Source organism: Pezoporus occidentalis, unplaced genomic scaffold (genome assembly GCF_034315485.1).
Source record: "Pezoporus occidentalis ecotype Australia unplaced genomic scaffold, CSIRO_AGI_Poc_V1 ctg10, whole genome shotgun sequence".
Classification (NCBI taxonomy): Eukaryota; Metazoa; Chordata; class Aves; order Psittaciformes; family Psittacidae; genus Pezoporus; species Pezoporus occidentalis.
Window position 1 is genome coordinate 4,343,762 of NW_026912779.1, and position 17,628 is coordinate 4,361,389.

The 17,628-nt window shown below is 38.1% G+C and overlaps 1 protein-coding gene across 9 annotated transcripts in view; it reads right to left on the reverse strand.

Moving 5' to 3' along the window:
* Positions 1-17,628, reverse strand: part of USP34 (ubiquitin specific peptidase 34) — a 137,039-nt gene that overhangs the window by 40,173 nt on the left and 79,238 nt on the right. For 8 of the 9 annotated variants that reach the window (XM_062609994.1, XM_062609982.1, XM_062609972.1 and 5 more), the window contains 10 exons: positions 16,076-16,276; positions 14,669-14,751; positions 13,470-13,510; positions 12,342-12,466; positions 11,086-11,238; positions 10,778-10,882; positions 9,557-9,612; positions 9,342-9,462; positions 5,362-5,545; positions 334-497 (listed from right to left, as the gene is read on the reverse strand). In XM_062609994.1, the coding sequence (XP_062465978.1) occupies positions 334-497; positions 5,362-5,545; positions 9,342-9,462; positions 9,557-9,612; positions 10,778-10,882; positions 11,086-11,238; positions 12,342-12,466; positions 13,470-13,510; positions 14,669-14,751; positions 16,076-16,276 (1,233 nt within the window). The remainder of the gene's footprint in view (positions 1-333; positions 498-5,361; positions 5,546-9,341; positions 9,463-9,556; positions 9,613-10,777; positions 10,883-11,085; positions 11,239-12,341; positions 12,467-13,469; positions 13,511-14,668; positions 14,752-16,075; positions 16,277-17,628) is intronic. The other variant, XM_062609966.1, reaches the window with a different exon arrangement.

Genomic DNA, 17,628 nt, shown 5'->3' on the forward strand with positions numbered 1-17,628 from the left:
TTGAATAAGAAAGACATCTACCCTAACAAAATGACAAATTAGGAGTTAAGAAAAAACAGATAATTCACATAAACCCGAACTTGAATTTATCTAGTTGATAGCAACAGAAATACAAGTTTGAGAACATGTTTTATCGCAATGCCACCTTAATATCCTACTGCATTACAAATACATTAAAAAGACAACTCTTCACTTTAGACATCAGCAGAATAATCCAACTGAACAAAAAGCAAACTAAATCCTGCATAAATTTTCTTTATCAAGATGTCTTAAAATTCATACTTTATCAGCATTTGCATCAATTCTAGATTTAAACTTCTATCAGAAGCATACCTTTGCAGTAAATATTGCTTGTCTGGCCTCTGGTATCATGTACAGTTGCTGAATGGTGGATGCCAAGTAACACGTTGCTCCAAGATTAGTCAGACCCACAAATCTGCATTCAGCACGAACGTCATCGTGTGGCCAGTAATCCCACTTGTAAGGTGCATGGGAAGCTGTAAAAAACATAAATCACACATGCAGAAAGAAATCAATTAAAAGTCCAATTAAAAAAGCATAAATACAATAAAAACTTTATGTTTACATTAGCAAGATGCATCCTGTTTCTGCAGTCTACATTTACAGACATGAGCTATACTGTACCTGATGCACTACAGGTACATCAGGAAAATCACTTGATACAGCAGTGAGCCTTTCCAGGTGCCACACTGTGGGCTGCAAGTGATGTGCTGTGCTCTCCAAAGCATTGCTCATGGCAAGTATCATCTCTCACACTTGGTTTGGTGATAGTTTTACACATAGCAATGGTCTTCCAGTCTCTTCCTTTAAACTGAAGCTTGGTAAAACCACAACATAACATTTTCATTATCAAGAGCATCCATAAACTCTAAACATAATAAACACATGAAATTTGTACTTAGAATTTGTTTTTCAAGGCCAGATTAAACAGAGCCTTGGGCAACACAGTCTAGTGTGAGGTATCCCTGCCCATGGCAAGGTGGCTGGAACTAAATGATCTTAAGGTCCTTTCCAACCCAAATCATTCTGTCATTCTATACAAGCCAACCATAGCTCCCTTAACACTTGCACTGTCTAAACCACTGAGAACATACTTCTATCTCAGCACATACTACCCTTAGGAGCTCCCAAACATACACCAGTCATTTCTCCAGCACAAAAATTACTCACAGTTTCTACTACCCATCCTCACACACCCCTGTGTCACACTGCAACAGAGCAAAGCAAGCCTCTGCACCCACAGAGACAAGCTTGGGAGCCTTCCCTTCATGTAACAGAGTACAAATTTAGTATCAGAGACAACCACACACCAAGTGAGACCTCCCTTTTCAGAAGAGAAGCTGGTTTCAGAATGACTTCTACTATAAAGGATGCCAGACTAGCAAAAGATCTTTTCGACCAGCACAGAAGATGGATAGCAGCTTATCAGAGGTAAGACACAAAAGTGCAGTGAAATAAAGTGGTTGGCTATATACAAGATGGAATAAATTTGGGAACTGTTTTTACAGGAAGAGAAGGAATGTTTTTTACTGCACTTCAAAGCCATACATACCAAAGAAATGTGCTATCTACGAGAAAAATAGGGGTGAGCAAGAAGTGAATTACCTAGAGAACCAGGTTGGAAATACATTTTCTTTCCCTATAAGCTTTCTATTCCTCTGTATTTCAGACCAGATGTAGCAATCTGTTTCTTACAGCGTGGCACTACAGAGTCTTCTTAATAAACCTTGTTCTGATATGGCTGCCAAGAAATTGGAAGAATGGGAAAGTTCTCATCTGCCAGTCAAGAAGATGGTAACCAGACTAGACAAACCATTTGTAAGTGATTAGTAGCGCTTCTAGACACTGACAAGCTTCTCTTTCTAGCATCCCACGCAGGAGAATGGAATGGGCAATTATTCCTTTGAGCTGCAGAGGCAACCTGATGACACAAGCACTGAATTAGAGAGGAACTAATCCGGTATCCAAAGAAATTCTGCAGCCTGTTTTCCTTGGTAAGCAAGAAGTTTGGCACAAAAACTTACATCTAGCTTTGCTATTCCTACCCAAAGATACCATTCTCCAAAAAGGCAGTGTCCCTATAAGTAATTCAGCACTTCTATTGAAGTCTATGTTCAGATATACAGAGAAAAAGGAAAAAAAAAAGTAGTCTGCATTCATTTTACAATCCACAAAAGCCACATGGATTCAAGACTTGGATTTTAAATCCTTAATTATTTTGTCACAGATTAAAGGCTCATTAAGGATTATTCTCAATTCATACTACCAGCTATAAATTCAGGAAACTATTTGGCATCCTCTGAACAGATCCTCACATCTTCAGAGACCAGAGCCACAAGATGTTCTGTTGCACAACAATTAATTGTTGTAATCTTCATTTTGGCACTGGCATCAAAACAACTATTAGCCCTGCAGCTTCAAGTAGGGAAGGGAAAAGTTTTACTTCTTCTATTTCAACAAATCTCAGCAGGGTGACCTCATGTTACCTGGTTACATTGGGCTGATCAGCCAGTTGAAACAAAGCTCTCCTCCACGTTTAACCTCCTAATAAAGTAATAAGCATGGTGGAACACCACAGAATTCCCTCCTTTAACTGAAATCCTTAAATTGCAACATCTCAGTTCACCCTTTCTGATGTAAGGACTCAGCATCTACCATGCTGCTTATAGCTCATCAAGTTGTAATTACAAAAAAAAACAGATTACTACTTCATACTTCATGAGAACAGTCGGGAGCATCTTCCTCCTACTTCAGTCTGACAAAGGGCTTTCGGAAATTTGACAAGGAATGGATCAGGAAGATCTTGTTTTCTCCACCCTGGGATTTTTAAGCGACTTGTATTCATTTTCATAATAAAAGCTTTCCCTTCTTCCATATGGATCTTAAGCAGAAAGGTAAATTTGAGCCTATCTTCTTTATTCCTCACTGTCACAACAGAAGTCAGCCTTTTCTCAGGTAGGAAAACCTCTACCTAAACTTATAATATTCCCATTCTATTTTAAGCAAAATAAATCTTAATTTCTTCCTCTTGGAATGACTGTGTATGTCTCCCTACTCCACCTTCTCATCATGCTTCTGCTCCAAACATAACATCAGACACTATCTGAAACTTCCAGGAAGCAAAGCGGCTGGTCTTGTTTCCCTCCTTTGAACTGAATGCTTTTATTAGTCTTGGTCTTTGAAGAAAGCAAAAACTCCAAAATTGCAATTTTATGAGCAACAACAGAGGTTACCTAAATCCCCTCTTTAAGAAGATCAGAGTCTGCATTAATTGTTAGCCCTGTTGAGAAAAGGAGGAAAGAAGTCCACTGACTCAGCTACTTAGCAGTTCATTTCCTACAGTATCAGGTGCTGAAGACACATGAAGGTCTCCAGTGTGAACACCACCTATCTGTGAAGCAGCAAAAAGCACCCCTGTCATTCTCCCACCCATCAATGAAGGAAGCTCCATTAGCAGAAATGAAGAAGCAAAATGCTGCTGAAATCGAATCTTTACTACAACTACTTTATGTTATTCATGCTGCTGTAAGTCTGAACAACAGTATACAGTGTACATTTTAATGACTGCCAGAATAGAGTCTTAGTAACAGTATTTTTAATTGGAACCCTATTTAATTGTCTTTTTTTTGTCCCAAGGAAAATAGACTAGAGATCCTTTAATAAGATGTTTTCCTTTTGAGACTTCATTTTGCTGCATTAAATTAAGGCCGTCTCATAAGAGCATCCTGGCTTCAATCAGTAAGGAGGAAAACATAGTAGAATAGTAGAGACAGTAACTGGTGAGAACAGAGGACAGCAACTGCACAAGTTGCAGGAGCAAAAACTTCTACAATGAACCACAAAACTAAAACGTTAAAAGCAAAGACCGGATGAAAATTGATGATATTTTCCTTAATATTTCTCCTAAGAAGAACAGGGAGACACGACTACAACTAAGATTTTTAAAGACTAATAAGATTACAGAGATAAGTGGAAAAATCCAGTTTTAAGCATCTTTGGATCACATCAGTGGAATAACAGGACTTTCAACAAATGAGGTATCAGAAGTCCTACGTCAAGTCGCACATCAGGAAGAGACAATGGCACTCTGCCAGTTGCAATAAAATTAGCATTCATGAAACTGAGATACACTGAATATGGAGCACGAGCACAGACCAGATGGCTCTGGAGAACTCAGGAAGGAACATAAAAATCTAGAGAAGAGTATTTGGAAGGAAGTAACAACTGTGGTAGATGTGACAGAAAACTCCAGCACGTAGGAATTACTGGGATGGGGAGTGAGAAAAATATTAACTGTGGAAAATGAATGATTGCACCTAGAGAGCTACAACCTCAGCAGCAGAAGGCGTACTCACAGCAATCAGAAATATCCAACCTTCATAATATTTTCCCTGAGCACAGGAGACTCTGGAGTGCAGAACACAAAACATTAATACGATCAGATTTCTCTTTTGCTTCCTGAATTGTGAGGTGCTAAATCAATTCCATAGATTATAATAAATTACAGATCCTCAGGTGACAGGAATTTAAACCAGGCATGTGAAAGGAAATCTATCAAGCTAAAAATGCATACTGAGAATTTGCAAATCAAAGATAAAATATTAAGTAACTTCAAATTCTGGTAATTTACATATTATGCATAGGGACAGTGTTTCCAAAACACAGGAAGCATGAAAGCCAAGAGGCAGAACAAAACTGTATTAGCACTGTATGCAGACATGTGGGTACAGACTGAAGTCAACTGCAGAGATATTAGAGACTCTGGAAACACGACACTGCTGTTACTAGCCACTGTACCTCAGTGTGGTTTATAGACTTTGGTTTATGTACCACGTTTCTTCATGTTAGAAGGGGAAAACAGAAATTTAAATCCAGCACAAGCAGAATGAAACATGGAAAATCCACTCTCACAATTTTATATGTGTGTTGGTATCATTTAACAGGACCACACACTATAAATAACCCATAGTTAAGAACAGATGATCTGAAAATCATACATGGGGGTAAAGCCACTCATTCGCTAGGTGAGCAAAAGATGCCAACATCTGCTCTGTGACACTGCTGTAAGTGATGGTGGATGAGCAGTAGAGCTACAAAGTGGAATTTTAAGAGCAGTGTTAGTGGCAACAGTGTCTTACTTCCTCATCACTACATCTGGAAATGGGGACTATTCAGTATAATGAAAGTCCATATGACAAGTACATTAATATTTTCTTTACTGAACTTTATAAATCCAAACATTCAAAACAAACCCAAAACGAACAGAGAATGTTTATTGTGGAAAAATGGACTCATTTTCCACAAAATACTCAAAATCTACATATGAATAAAGGTTCTTACACTGCATGTGCTGTGCCATAACCCAGTTGTGGAGCAGCCTGTAGTTTTCCACGGACCCCTTTACCATTTCTACCAGCAAGTCATAAGCAGCAGCCCTTGAAGAATGTGACTTGCATTTTGGCTGTTGTCTATCTTTCAAGCTTGGCAGCAAGAAGAGAAGATTGAAGATGTCTCTCAGAAACTCCTGTAAAACAGTTCAATTGGCACATTTAGCAGTTTGAACACATTCCTAAAGGACAAGTAATGTATTAACTGATAGAAACATCCATAGACCTTCTAGACCTCTAGAACTTTCTGACTTTTACACAGGTTCTGAATTAGGGAATTCAACAACTTACTTTATGCTGCATAAAGTAAACTGTAACCACACCAGAGCCTAAAGAGAAACATGTCCAGTGGAAAAGAGTGATGAATTATGCTTGATTCACGATTGATTTCACAAACCGCACACATTTTTAGTAACGTTAGGGCCAGTTTCTCCTAGTGAAAGACAGCCCATAACCTTAATAACTCGATTTGAGTTTTATGAATTCCTAATCAACCTTAAAACACGTACTAAATTATGTACCATGTGTACTATAAGTGTATCTTTGTAATGTTTCATGTTTGGAATATTAACTGAGCTACAAAAAACGTGATAGCTGTTCCAAGTCAGGCTACCTTTGGATGATAAAAACTTATTACACACTTATTTATCTTTACTGTCCCAGATTAATATTAATTATTAATTAAATAATAATAATACACTAAAAAGAGATCGATCTGTCTAAACTTCAGCACCTTCTTCCACAACTACAGCACCTTCAAACAAGTGCAGAATGGTGAAAAAGCCAACTTTCAGCTACAAAGTGAACATTAATAATTACTAATTTCAGTGGTATAATGACAGACCATGAAAGAAAAAACTCAGCGGGATTTATAAAGCAGTATTTCAACGAATACCCATAAGCAACCAGCAATTCATGTGCACACTTTATGTCTAGGGCTGGTGACATGATCCATCACCTCACCCTGTTGCCTCTTGTAAAATGTCTGCAATCTAACCAAACTCTATTCAATCATTAAATCATATTAATAGTGTATCACTTTAGTTGGACATATAATCAGACAATAAATCCTCTACCCCTGCAGAACTTTCATTACTCCTTCCCCCCCCACAAAGATGTCATCTTGATTTTTTTTTAGGGACAAAATTCCTCCCCATTTGTTGAGCACAGGGTGCCAATCCAGCTACTACACTTCATTCTACAGTTTCTACATTGCAATTAATAACTGTTCTTCCTGTATATCCCTGCTCAGGAATATTCACTTATGATGTTAAAAGGCAGGCTCTGCTATAAAATCTAAATTCTAAATATTTCAACAAATGGCCTCCTGCAGAGTACACAGCAAAATCACCATGAAAAGCCTTGTTCCAGAGTGCAGGGAAATTCCTACAGTTTTAATAGAAAATCATAGAATCACAGAAAAAAAACGTACAAGCAGAGTCTTATGGTTATGAATGAATAATAAGCAAAGGTCTTCCCCTGCCAATATAGTTAAAGATCTTTCAGATTTCTCCACACTTTGTAAAAAGAAAACACGCAAAATTAACAACTTTATATACCTGGCTCCTTAGTAGCTAGTCTGTGTCAGGAATGCTTGTGGGGCAGCAGCCTGCTTCCTTTTCATTCCTAACTATACGTGTCTGGTTTAGATGATTACAGCTCGGCAGCAGACCAGCTGCATCTACTAAGCCAAGTTTCAGATTGTGCTCTCAGGTGCAGCCTAGTGCTGTGCTGCAGCCTTCTTCAAACAGGTTTCTAATAGACCAGCCACTTCCCAGACCAGAAAAGAGGTAACTTCAGAAACCTGGAACTATGTTTTGCTGATTAACATTCTCAATCTTGCACTTGTACTCATTGAATTCTGACATGTTGGAGCAGGGGAGACAACACTAGAGATGATTTTGCTAAGAGAAGGAATTAGTAGGGAAGAAAAGGCCCAGCAGAGCATCAGAATCCTCTAGGCAAGCCTAATCTATCTTCAGTATTTGACAATGTATTTTTCTGGCTGTTTTTTCCCCAGCTTTTGCTCAGAACGTGTGGTTTCACAACCCTATTACACTGAACACAATACAAACTCTTCACTAATGCACTTTATAATGTGCAGTTAATAAGTGTTCTTAATTGTACATAGAATTGAAAAAAATTAATACTAGATCATGACTTGGTCTCAGAACATGTACTAAGCCCTTCTCTCTCAGCAGAGCCAAATTCCTTGTGAGTACTTTCATAGACTCATAGAATAGTTAGGGTTGGAAAGGACCTTAAGATCATCCAGTTCTAACCCCCCTGCCATGGGCAGGGACACCTCACACTAAACCATGTCACCCAAGGCCTCGTCCAACCTCGTCTTGAATACTGCCAGGGACAGAGCATTCACAACTTCTCTGGGCAACCCCTTCCAGTGCCTCACCACCCTAACAGGAAAGAGTTTCCTCCTTATATCCAATCTAAACTTCCCCTGTTTAAGTTTTAACCCATTACCCCATGTCCTATCACTACAGTCCCTAATGAAGAGTCCCTCCCCAGCATCCCTATAGGCCCCTCTTCAGATACTGGAAGGCTGCTATGAGGTCTCCATGCAGCCTTCTCTTCTCCAGCCTGAACAGCCCCAACTTTCTCAGCCTGTCTTCATACTTTGTGTGGATACTGCTCTGCTCACATTCATCCATTTTTCCAATCAAATTCCTGGCCTCCCTGTGATATACTACATATATGCACCATATTTCAGTGTCCCGTATAGTGTCACTCCTCTCTACTTAAGCTTCCCTTTTATTTTCTTCTTATACTTTCCACATAACCAAGCTACATAAACCTGATCTTTGGGTACCTCCACTACTTAAATTTCTACATCATCCTCCACGCTGCATTCTGTGAATTGAATTCTTCCTCTAATTTAATCTGTAAACTCTCCATACTTAAAAGACACCTATTCCAGGAGAATTACATAGTATCAAGTCTGTTAAAATGCTGTTAGCAGTGTAATTTTCCGTTAGGTACTGCACAGTGTTGAAACTTTTGGTGAGTAAAATTACCTTCAGGGCCATTTTATGATAACAGAGCAAACAGACAGGATAGATACAACCTAATTAGATACAGAGGACTGTTTTCTTGGTGAAACCTCACTAAAGGTTGAATCATAAGCTCCAAGCAGCCTATAGAAAAAAACCATCAGTTTAAATCAGTTTTTACACCAGGTGAAAACATCACCACAAGGCTTTTATTTAATAGACAATGTGTCCTTGAAACACAAAGTAGGAATTTTTCAGCAATTTCCCCTGCTTGGCCCCTGTCCCATCCTACAAGCACGGGTGAAACGTAATGTTCTTTTAAGAGGTGTATACCACTGTGCAGATGTAGAGCTTAAATGCTACTTTTAGATCACAGCTGACCCAGGATATGGTCAAAAAGCAGCTGTTGTTAATGACTTAAATCAGTTGATGCTGATCAATACTGAAATCGTTTAAAGACTATGAATGAAAATAAATAACATTTCAAGGATGCAAGAACTCTACCTTGAAATTTAATATGGTTATAAAGGAAAGGGACTGTCTGTACTACTTTTTAATATGGTTAGATATAAGGAAGAAGTTCTTTATTGTAAAGGTGGTGAGGCACTGGCACAGGCTGCCCACAGAAGTGGTGGTGAATGCTCTATCTCCGGCAGTGCTCAAGGCCAGGTTGGACAGAGCCTTGGGTGACATGGTTTAGTGTGAGGTGTACCCTGCCCATGGCAGGGAGTTGAAACTGAATGATCTTAAGGTCCTTTCCAACCCAAACTATTCCATGATTGTATGTGTGTTTTTATCGATCATCCTAAGGCTAGAAACATGATATACTAATGCCTGCAATCCAAATGGTGGAAAAATAGGTGAAACAAAGAAAGTACAGTAGCAAGAGATGACATGATGTAGATCCCTTTGTGTCTTTTCTTACCTGGCCTTCACGAGAAAATTTAAATGGTGGTTTGTGCTTAATAACACTTGTTGCAAGACGAAGTAGTCCTGTAAGTCCATCATCTTCTATGTTGCCATCCTGATGGTCCAGGATTTCTCTGCTGTATGTACATATATATATATAAAAGAAATGTTAAAGCTCTATCCCATTAAATATGACACCATTTACAAGAGAAATTACTTAGCAAACCTTACCTCCGAATGCAGTCAGCAAGATGTCTTGCTAGTGCATCTAAATCAAGCAGTGTTGTCTGATTAAAAATAAAGAAAATGGAATATAAATGGAAAATAATGATGAACTCCATGAATTACAATTTATAAGCCAGTCTAAAACTATGGCTATGCTTTCAGATGAAATTTTGTTATGGCACACAGGGACAATTAAAACTCATCTTTCAAGCATGTTTGCAACACTATTTTAATGCATTTTTATACAGAGATGAAACTGTTTTTTAAAATCAATGTGATAGTTCAAATTAAGTAATACTTATTCTTTCAATTCCAGGTCCCACAAATATAATACCATACCCCCCAAAAATGGAAAAGCACTATTTTAAAGAGAAATGCTTCATTATTTCTCACAAGAACACACAGTTTGTCATCAGAAGTTTTACAAATCCCATTAGCATTTCTTCCTTGAGCAACACAGAGAAGAAGCAGGCCTAACTGCAGCCTATAGCTAAGAGATTCAATAAAACAGAAATCATAGAATAGTTAGGATTGGATAGAAGGAAATGGAAGGAAACTGAACAGACAAAGAAGGGCAGGGGGAACAAAGCAGCAAAACTTTTGCCTGTACTGAGACCATTCAGAGTCAGGAGAGGACAAGACTCTTCCATTCAGGAGAAACCAAGATAAGGCTTCATTCTCCTTCCCTTCCCACACTCCTGCCACAACTCTGAGAATGAACTAGAAAGATCTATGCAGGATCATGAGCCAGCACAAGCAGTTGCAGAGTTTGCCCCAAAAGTAATTTAACACTCTTGAGATGTTTCAAGAGTTGTGAGTTTTCTAACCTGTGTTAAGTGGCTGTTAATTGACATTTGTTCCTCTTTCAGCTTTAGTCAAATACTTGATTACCTCCTCCTTAGACCACACTGAAATTATGAACAGTGAATCTCACAGATATTTATAGTATTCCCAATGTCTGTCACCTTCACTTAAGTTCACCCTCTTTGTGTAGTATACCCTTCCCCCTTCTTGACTCTGCAGGTTCAGTAACTGAAGCTTCCTTTGGCCAAGAGCTACTAAATCCATATCAGAGATTAGGGAAAACTGTGAGATGGGAAAGATCCAAGAGCTGTTCACAGCAATTCACCAGATCTTCAGTACAAATATCTCATGCTGCAGTAAAAGTGCTTTGAATACTCACATTTAAAAAAGCAAACATTCATATGAATACAAAGCAAGCCCTACCTGACTCGCATCTTTGACGTGTATGTTATCAATCAGTTTGCACAGCAGCCAAAAATATTCCTTACAACCTGGTCGCAGCACTGTTTCTTCTTCATAATCCTCTATCTGTGAAAAGAAATTGCTTTTGGTCTGAAGCACATCAGACAAAAGAACAAAAGACTTAATATCTCAGTGTATCAGAAACACTATGTCAAACGCAGTCAGATAATTTGTCTGACATGATAACGCTATTATTTTTTCTCTCTGTATTAACAAAAGGAAGTTTAAATAGATCTGTGATAAAGTCTTGTAATTTCTGAAATCCTCACCCGGATTGGTTTCAGAGCTTGAGCATCAGGGAGAAACTTTAATAACGTTGATGCAGCCAGCAGCAGAAAGGATCGATTAATTGAGTCTCCTCCATCCAGTCCAGAGAGAGATAGCTTGTACAAACCATTGCAAGACTCGTGGCGAACAGCAGTCTTCATGAAAAACCAAAGAATTAAATGATTAAATACATTAAATCAGAAGATTTTTTTCTTCTTGATGTTTCTTCCATATGTATGCAATAACTTCCTCCCAAAATCTAGCATGTTATGCAGGGTAGAATGTGTCTTTCTAAAAACGCTATTACAAATAACATACATTTAAATTACCTGCATGAACACACAAAAGATGCTGTTCTTAACAAAAAAGCTGACCTGCCTGTGCCCCTCGTCTCCTGAGTTGTGTATGAGTAAAGATAACAGCCAGTTACTAAATAGAAAACTAAACAGTTACTAAAATACAAAGTATCACATCTGAGCAAACTGGGGCAATCTGTGTGATGCCAGAACATAGCACTTACTCATTCCTAACTACATAGTTACTTGGTTTAATTTCCCTAGAAGAATTATTTTCTTCTTTCGTTCTTTTTCAAAGAAAAGTACCCACAGGCTATCTCTAATCCAGCTTTGGAAGTTTGCACTCTTTGTCTTCTAGGGTTTTTAAACGGAGTCAGGGTGTAAGCTTTTTTCTGTGCTTGTGTAATAAAGCAACAGATAATAATTACCACATCATGTCCATACTGCACCTTTAAGCAATCACTAGGTAAAGACAAACATTTTATGCTGTGCATATCTTCATGCAATTCAAGTTTTTTCTTACATCAGAAAGAATTACAGCAAGCCAGGCAAAGATTTTGGTAATAAACATTTTTATATTAACTCTCATTCACCTCCTTTTGTGATAAGAAGTGAAAAAAGAATATATAATGGGGGAAGTATATTTAGACTAATGCACATTAGATGGCATCACCCAGAAATTTCAACAAATTACCATGAAAAAATTACCCTCATACAGAAGCCAACAACAAAGACAAGAGTTTATAAACTGGTTTGCAATCAACCACAAATGTGCCTTCTTACATGGTATTTCAACTCCAAAAGATTACTTCTTATACGGGATTGCAAGTCATTGAGGCAGGTCCTGCCTACTTTTAGCAGGAAACAACATGTTCTGAATTTAATGGCAACCTGAAACCGAAGGTAAGCTTGTTCCGTATTATGCACTAATTAGTAACGCAATAACCTCTCCCTTAACGTACCTCTGGAATAAGAAGGGTAAGTTTCTTCAGCCAGTCTTGCAAATGATCGCTGTCTGCCAGACTGGATTTCACCAGGGAACAGCAGTGAGCCCAGCTCACCAAAAGCCACATTGAATAATGAGTGACTGAAAGAAAGGAAGAGTAAATCACACTGTCACTAACAGAACAGGCTTTTTAGGTTGAAGAGTTGCATGGTTATAGCACATATGACACTTAATTCTGCCATAAAAATGTACAAGATTAAATGCTTTCTTAGAACTTACTGGAACACCAGATATGACCTAAAGTTAGAATTTTACCTATATGCTCACTAAATACTGACCATTGTGCTACTGACAGCAATTAAATTAGACTAAATATTACCAATCTGAGGCACGAAACTTTCCTGCATCTCTACTTCTTATGCAGTGAGTTGGTACTTTGCTAATGGGTTGCATCATGTCTTAACAGGAACATTTCCCTGGACTAACTAGTATATCTGCTCCTTTCTTCTTAAGAGCTAAAAGTAGGACTTTAGTAGGTGATACATAGCATTTACTGAGAATTTGAGTTCACAGACATTAGCATCTGCAGGGCACAACAAAGTGGAAAAAAGAAGACAACACATAAGCCTAGCAGAACATACCTGCATTTGTACACGTCAATGATGTATTTTTGACGCATACTTTGCTACAGACTTAATCTGACACAGGTCACCTAGACCTTTCGTAACAAACCTCCACAAAAGGCAGAGATGAGGGAGCTCCAAGGAATTCTAGGCCCAGAATCATTTTTGTAAACCAGAATGAAGGTTGACTATTGGTGACTCCATTATGGAGTTTTATATGCTGCTCTTTGAAAGGTAAGTCGAGAGCTGGTTCTCCTGCCAAAACCAGCTCTTCTGGACATGAAGACTACTACAGTATAAAACTGCAACTCATATAAAACAATTGCTAGAGAAGGAAAGCCAGGCACGTCTTCTGGGAGCTCCCCATGTATTCCCACCTAGCATGCAGCAGCCCCCCCGCTACCAAGGAACACAACTTTATAGCATTCTAATAGTGGAATACATCAAACACACAACTTGTTGTCTTCAATATGTTTTCACTACTATTAGTTCTTAACATATAGCTGCTCTGCAGCACTAACCTTCATGTCTTGATCTGTGATCAGACTGAGCCTTCAGCACCCTGAACAGAAAGAAGATAGAGCCATTTGAACTTTGTCACAGAACATAACAGTATCACTTAGAAATACAAGTACCCACAAGTAACAACACAGTTACTCTGAAGTACTAAGAAAACGAAAACGTTCATCTTAAAAAGAATTAATTTCTTGCAATATTCAAAATAAGCAACAACAGAACTATGAAAACATTCAATCACCCCCTTAAAGCTTTACTGACCAGAAGAAAGTCAAGAAAAAACAGCCACAACTCCATTATTTTATCCAAAAAAGAGAAGATGTAAAACAGACCCAAAAACTGACCCATACAGAAGAAAGCTAGTATTCTTCATAAAGAACTGCGCGTTGAATAAGCATTTGTAAACTTGAAACAAACCTAAGTTTATGAAACCAAATCATACTGTATATTATCCAAAATTACTCCTGCAACTCAACTAGAGATTAACGTTAGGCACACTTGCAGGCTTGACTGGAAATGCTTTGAATGCCCTTAACAGTCTTAAAAATATGGTAAAAAGAAACTGTTACTTGGAATCAAGTAATTCTACAATGTCAAATGCAGCAAACCCCCTGCCCTCCCCACCATCAGGCTGACTGTCACGATGCAGTTTTACACAGAATTGCTTTTCTCAGGACAAAAGGACAAAAATCTCTAATAGCCCAGTTCTGAAGGTAAAATTGTGCCTTCAGTACACGAACACTCACTAAAGCAATGAGGGTAATTTCAGCAGTAATTAGCTAATGTTATTAGGATGGGAAAATAAGTCGAAACCAGCAGACAAAGAAGCAACTTAAAAGTTACTTTATTTGAATTTCTCCTTTACATTACTTTGAAATTGAGAATGCTAATTGCTACAGAGAGAACAAAGGAACAAGCTTTGCGTGAGAATTTATGAGAGCATACCATGTATACAGGCTGTTGCTCTGTGTCTCATCCACTGACCAGTGAGAGTTCTCACCACTCTCCTCTCTCACCCCTGTAAGGGCAGGGTAACTACCAGATGAGGCGACTAAGAAAAGCAAGTCTAATGCCTATAGACTTAAATTTCTGATATGGGTATTAATGGGGACTACAACTGAAAGAGCTATTTACTGTATTTAAAGCAGGGATGAAAACGTGCACGCTTGATTAGCTTGATTACAAAAATAAGAAGATATTGTACCTAGGTGCCAAGTTGTCATATGTGTAAGCAACTGACATAAGTCGCTGAATCAAACTGGTTCCCTGGACAAGTACAAGAAACACCTTTAAAAATTGAAGTCAAAAGAAAAAAAAAAAAAAACAACAGTTAATATAACAACAAGCTTTTTGATCTGTTTTTAAATTAAACACACTGTGTGAATCTAAAACAAACCCACCTGTCTAGAGGGAGGAAGAGCGGAAGACAAATCACAGCATCTCCATAGTTACGACATGGATTGTTTTTTATTAAAGCAGATCTAAAATGCTGTGTTTCATTGACTAAGTCTAGATGTTAAATGTAATTCTAGTTCTCTAAGAAAGACAATTGAACTGAATAGAAAAATCAATCACTTCTTCATTCCTTTTAGTAAAAAAAAGTATTTTTTAAAAAAGCAGAGGCTATTCACTTCTAACAATCTTAGGCTTGAGGAGACAGGGTTGAGGGCGAGGTTGGACGTATAAATTTCACCTGTCTCTGCGATCAACACATCTTATTGACTATACATACACTTACATTCTTCATCTTTAGAGAACCTCTCAGGCTACCCAGACTTTTCAATTTAAAAAAGGTCTTTTAAAGCATTTCAATAACATAATTTACTGCACTCAAAAACATTCAACTGACAATTAAAAGCTGAAAACCAGTAGCGGCACTTAGAGCCAATGTTAAAATATTTCATGCATATAATCATTTCCCTGTATCATCGTAGCTTTGGCAACTCTGTTCTGTCAAAACCAGATCTTAATACTTAGAGAATAGTTAAGGTCTTTCCATGTATAACAATGATGAACGCAACGCTTGGCTCCAGCTCACAGTTCAGATCTACCCTTTCTGGCAACCACAGCTGGTCCTGTGCCCAAGGAGCAATGGATTTACAGTGAACCTATTTCTGATGCCAAAATACTACACTTGCCTGGTCTACATTAGGGAATTAACATGCAGGGATGTGGTAGGAAAGTTTACAGTTTAGGTAATTTTACCTTGCACTCACTCATATCCTTAAGTAGAGAAAGCTATTTTAAAGTTTACTAAAGGAATCTAAAACAGATGTAGTGAGGATGGGGACAGCCCATAGAAGAGGTTACCATAGAAGAAAAGGAGCGATTCATTTAGAAAACAAACTCTAAGAAATAGGGATAAAGCACTGCAATTCTGAATTACAATTCATGTGCTCACCAATCACCAAACCCCCTTTTGGCTGCAGCTTTTAAAACTGCCATGTTTAAAGCAATTAAAATACTTTTTAGAAGAGAATAACATGTAGGATATAGATTAATAGAAGGAATTTTTCCATTACATTATTTTACCACCAGAATAAAGGCTTCACACACCAAAGCAGTCATTTTTTCTAAAGTTCACAAACTGGACACACCGTTTATCTCTTACCTCTGTTAAACGAGGTATGTGAAGGCCCTTTGCATGGTCACTTGCAGTCTTCCTTGATTTGCCCGGCCATGTTCTCTTCCTGTGACTCTCCGCTACACCAGACCAGGCAAAGACATCATGGTAAGCTAAATCCAGATCTGAAGGATCAACTGCGAACTGGCATATCAGCTTCAGCAAGCAAGCAAGACAGTCCAGCTGCCACTGTGGATAAGAAGAAAATGAAATGCTATTTTTTCAGGGATTTATTTTACAAATAATCCTGTGCCTACTACAGATTTGAAGTGAGGTATAAACAGCTAGAAGTAAGTGGCAAAACCTCATCAGAATACACCCCAAAGTGGAAGGATATTGAAAAAAGCTTAGTTATAATGAAAACATTTTCATGACCCACTCTATTAACAGGTACATTCAAGACATTCTCTTATTCAGTGCATGGTACAACACAGAGGAGATAAGCTCAATAGCAAAGAGCCTTTCCTGCACCGCAGTCAACTATAGCACAGGGTTTAAAGTATGGTACACAGAAGTGCTTTCAAGCTGAATATTACTGAACCACATAGAGACAAAACTACCATTTTGTACTGTAGCATCTCTTGTTAGATGAAAACCACTCATTCATGTAATAACTCTTGAGATCAATTTTCACGGTGCTCAGCTGTGAGCCTACGACCAAACAAGCACCTCCTCAGCTCCACCAGAAGAAGATGTAGTATGATAGTAAAATTAATAATACTCAGAGAATCAGAGAATGGTTTGGGTTGAAAAGGGGCTTTAAGCTTACCCAGTTCCAGCCCCCTGCCACAGGCAGGGACAGCTTCCACTAGAGCAGGTTGCTCCAAGCCCCATGCAACCTGACTCTGTACACTGCCAGGGATAATACAACAGAGCAGCATGTCACAGCATTTGTTATAGTAATGAAATAATTAATTTAGAACAAATACATCAAAAGCAGTTAGAAACTACCAAATTTTTGATAAAGACTATACCTGCCATCTTTTTAGTACTTCAGTACCTGTCACCAGTTTTATACATACATGGGAATGCTTGTTCATTGACACCTTTTTACATACCTGACTCAGAGCCTGAGAGATAGAATTTTTTGTAATTAAATGCCATAGAATTGAAAATAAAAGAGAAAAATTTAATATAAAGAAGTTTTCATTATGGTATGAATTTAGCTCAAACTAATTAAAAGAATAATGATGAAAAAGGCATTATATAAGAATGACTAATAACATTCATTATTGAAAAGTGCCTTTATTGACACCCCAGCCACAATGCTACCACTTTTGTCCCAGTGCCAACAAGGGGAAATGGTATTTCTTTGGCCTCTTCAAAAAGAAAGATAATTAAGAGAGTACTGCTTTTAAAAGAGACTATGACAATAGTTTCCAAATAACAACCTTCCCTGAAACAAGCAGAAAAAAGGCAAAAATAAAGCACCCACTTCTTGTTTTGCAGATTCTGACTTGCTAAAGCAGTGGGAGATGCAACAGAATTACCAATGCAGCTGCAATCATTGCTAAAGATGGAGCCCAGTTTTTGCTCTAAGA